General features: G+C 32.9%; 1 protein-coding gene across 1 annotated transcript; it reads left to right on the top strand.

Moving 5' to 3' along the window:
- Window positions 294-2,525, top strand: LOC107604915 (zinc finger MYM-type protein 1-like). The gene is made up of 2 exons (XM_016306635.1): window positions 294-1,364; window positions 2,214-2,525. The coding sequence occupies exons 1-2, from the start codon at window positions 294-296 to the stop codon at window positions 2,523-2,525; spliced, it is 1,383 nt and encodes a 460-aa protein (XP_016162121.1).

Here is a 2,933-nt window from a genome sequence, read left to right as displayed (position 1 = left end):
ATCTCTCAACCAAATTTTGATTCGCTTGACTAAATCAACCACCAAACTAAAATTGCTCAATCCTTCAATCCCTGTGGGATCGACCTCACTCCCGTGAGTTATTATTACTTGATGCGACCCGGTGCACTTGCCGGTTAGATTTGGGTGTTTTGGAGAAATTCGTTTCTCCGCGAAAATATCCCATCAAGGGGTCATCAAATTTCATTACTTCAAGTTCTCCATTGAATAGCTCAAAGCGTCCACGATTTCTTCCAAATCAACTGGATGTTTTTCGTTTGGAAAGAGATCCTGAAATGCGACCAATGATTTGGAAGTTTCTTCCAAATAAAAGAGATGAAATCCGTCGGGCTTATATTAAAGTTGGGCCAAATCAACCAATTCTTGATAATTATCCATTTTCTGGTGATAAAAGTCATTGTCGCTTTCAAGCTTCATGGTTTAAATTGTTCCCATCTTGGTTAGAATATTCTATAGAAGATGATGCTATATATTGTTTTTCATGCTTTCTTTTTGCTAAGGAACCTTCAATCAATACGGGTTCAAATGCTTTTATTGAGAATGGTTTCAGAAATTGGAAGAAAGTAAATAGTGGAAAAGAATATGCTCTTTTGAATCACATTGGCAAAGGTCCCAACTCATTCCATCATAAGGCGCTGAAATCATGTGATGATTTAATGAAACAATCACGACATATTGACAGACTTCTTCATAAGCAAACATCAGAAGAGATTGAAAATAATCGAATTCGACTAGGAGCATCTATAGATTGCATTAGATGGTTGACATTTCAAGGTTTTGCATACAGAGGACATGATGAAAGCCAAAGTTCAAGCAACAGAGGTAACTTTTTGAAAATGTTGAAATTTTTGGGATCTTACAATGAAAGAGTAAAAAAGAATGTTTTGAAAAATGCTCCAAAAAATGCTAAGTATACTTCAAATGATGTCCAAAAAGAAATTCTACATATTCTTGCTACTAAGGTGAGAAATTCAATTAGAGAAGGCATTGGAGATGTCAAATTTTGTATTATTGTTGATGAAGCTAGAGATGAATCTAAAAAGGAGCAAATGGCCATTGTTTTGAGATTTGTTACTCTAGATGGTTTTGTTAAAGAGAGATTCTTTGATCTTGTGCATGTTACTGATACTTGTGCAACAACTTTAAAGAAAGAATTGATTTCTGTCCTTTCTCATTATAATCTCCAAGTTGAAAATATTAGGGGTCAAGGGTATGATGGTGCTAGCAACATGCGGGGTGAATGGAATAGTTTGCAAGCTTTGTTTCTTAAAGATTCTCCACAAGCATACTATGTACATTGTTTTGCTCATAGGTTTCAATTAGCATTGGTGGCAGCTTCAAGAGAGGTACTTCAAATTCATGAATTTTTTACTCAATTAAACTCTATTGTCACTATTTTTAGTGCTTTTTCAAAAAAATATGATCAATTACATGAAGCTCAAGCAATTTAAAATGCAAACTTGGTTGCTCAAAATGAATTAGAAACAGGCAAAGGTATGAATCAAATAAGCATTTTACAAAGAACTGGGGATACTCGATGGAGCTCTCACTTTAATTCTATTTGCAGTTTGGTAAAAATGTTTACTGCTACCAACATTGTTCTCAATAATATCATTGAAGACGGGACAACTTATGCACAAAGAGGTGAGGCTTATGGTGTTAGTAAAATATTATTGTCATTTGAATTTGTTTTCACTTTGCACTTGATGAAAGAGATTATGAGAATCACTAATGTTCTTTGCCAAGCACTGCAACAACAATCTCAAGATATTCTTAATGCAATGCATATTGTTTCTACATCAAAGTTACTTCTTCAACAATTAAGAGATGGTGGATGGTGCAATTTTCTTGCAAATGTTAAAGATTTTTATAAAAAACATGAAATTGAAGTCCCTAATATGAGTGCACAATATGTTTTTGGAAGAGGTCGATCTCGTCAACCAAGTGTGACCGTTGAGCATAATTATCGAATAGATGTATTCTTGGCAACAATTGACTCTCAAATACAAGAGTTAAATAGTAGATTTAATGAGCAAACAATAGAGCTTTTGACTTTGAGTTGTGCTTTGGATCCTAAGGACAATTTCAAATCATTTAATATTGAAGAAATTAGCAAGTTAGTAGAGAAGTTTTATCCCCTTGACTTTCCTTCTAATGAGCTAAATATTTTGAAATCTCAGTTGTAACATTATCAGCATGATATACCAAATCATTTGAAAGGCATTGGTACACTTTCTAAATTGTGCAACAAGTTGCAAGAAACGGGAAAATCAAGAACTTATCACATGGTTGATAGATTAATACGTCTTGTTTTGACTATACCAGTATCTACAGCAATAACAGAAAGAGCTTTTTCAGCAATGAAAATTGTTAAGACAAGACTCCGAAGTAAGATGGCTGATGAATTTCTTGCAGACAATTTGGTCATCTATATAGAAAAAGAATTAGCAGCTATTTTCGACACAAATTCAATTATAGATGATTTTGAAAATAGAAAAAAACGTTGAATAGCCTTTTCATGATACAAAACTGTAAGTGGTAATTTTTATATATTATTGTCTTACTTTGATTGAGATTATATATTTATTTCTTTAATTTTAACAATAGAAATAGTAATATAAAATATTTGTAGTAAATTATTAAACACCGCCCCCCTAAATAGTTAGCCTAGCTCTGCCCCTGCATGTGAGCTCACGGCCAGTAGAACAGACATGCATCATACTGTATTTGTTTGTAAATTGCTTGAAATTATTTTTTTGTTTAATTGTTTGTCTGTTTATCTGTTTGTGCTACTTGTCATAATTGTTCTCTATGTATGATTGTTTGTTTGATTATTTGATTAATTGTGATTGAAATTATTGGTTTGGAATTATGGTGAGTGATAGTGGTCTTTAAAGAAAGAGACTAAATGAACA

This window comes from Arachis ipaensis, chromosome B01, assembly GCF_000816755.2.
Source record: "Arachis ipaensis cultivar K30076 chromosome B01, Araip1.1, whole genome shotgun sequence".
Classification (NCBI taxonomy): domain Eukaryota; kingdom Viridiplantae; phylum Streptophyta; class Magnoliopsida; order Fabales; family Fabaceae; genus Arachis; species Arachis ipaensis.
This window is presented reverse-complemented; position numbering and strand designations above follow the sequence as displayed.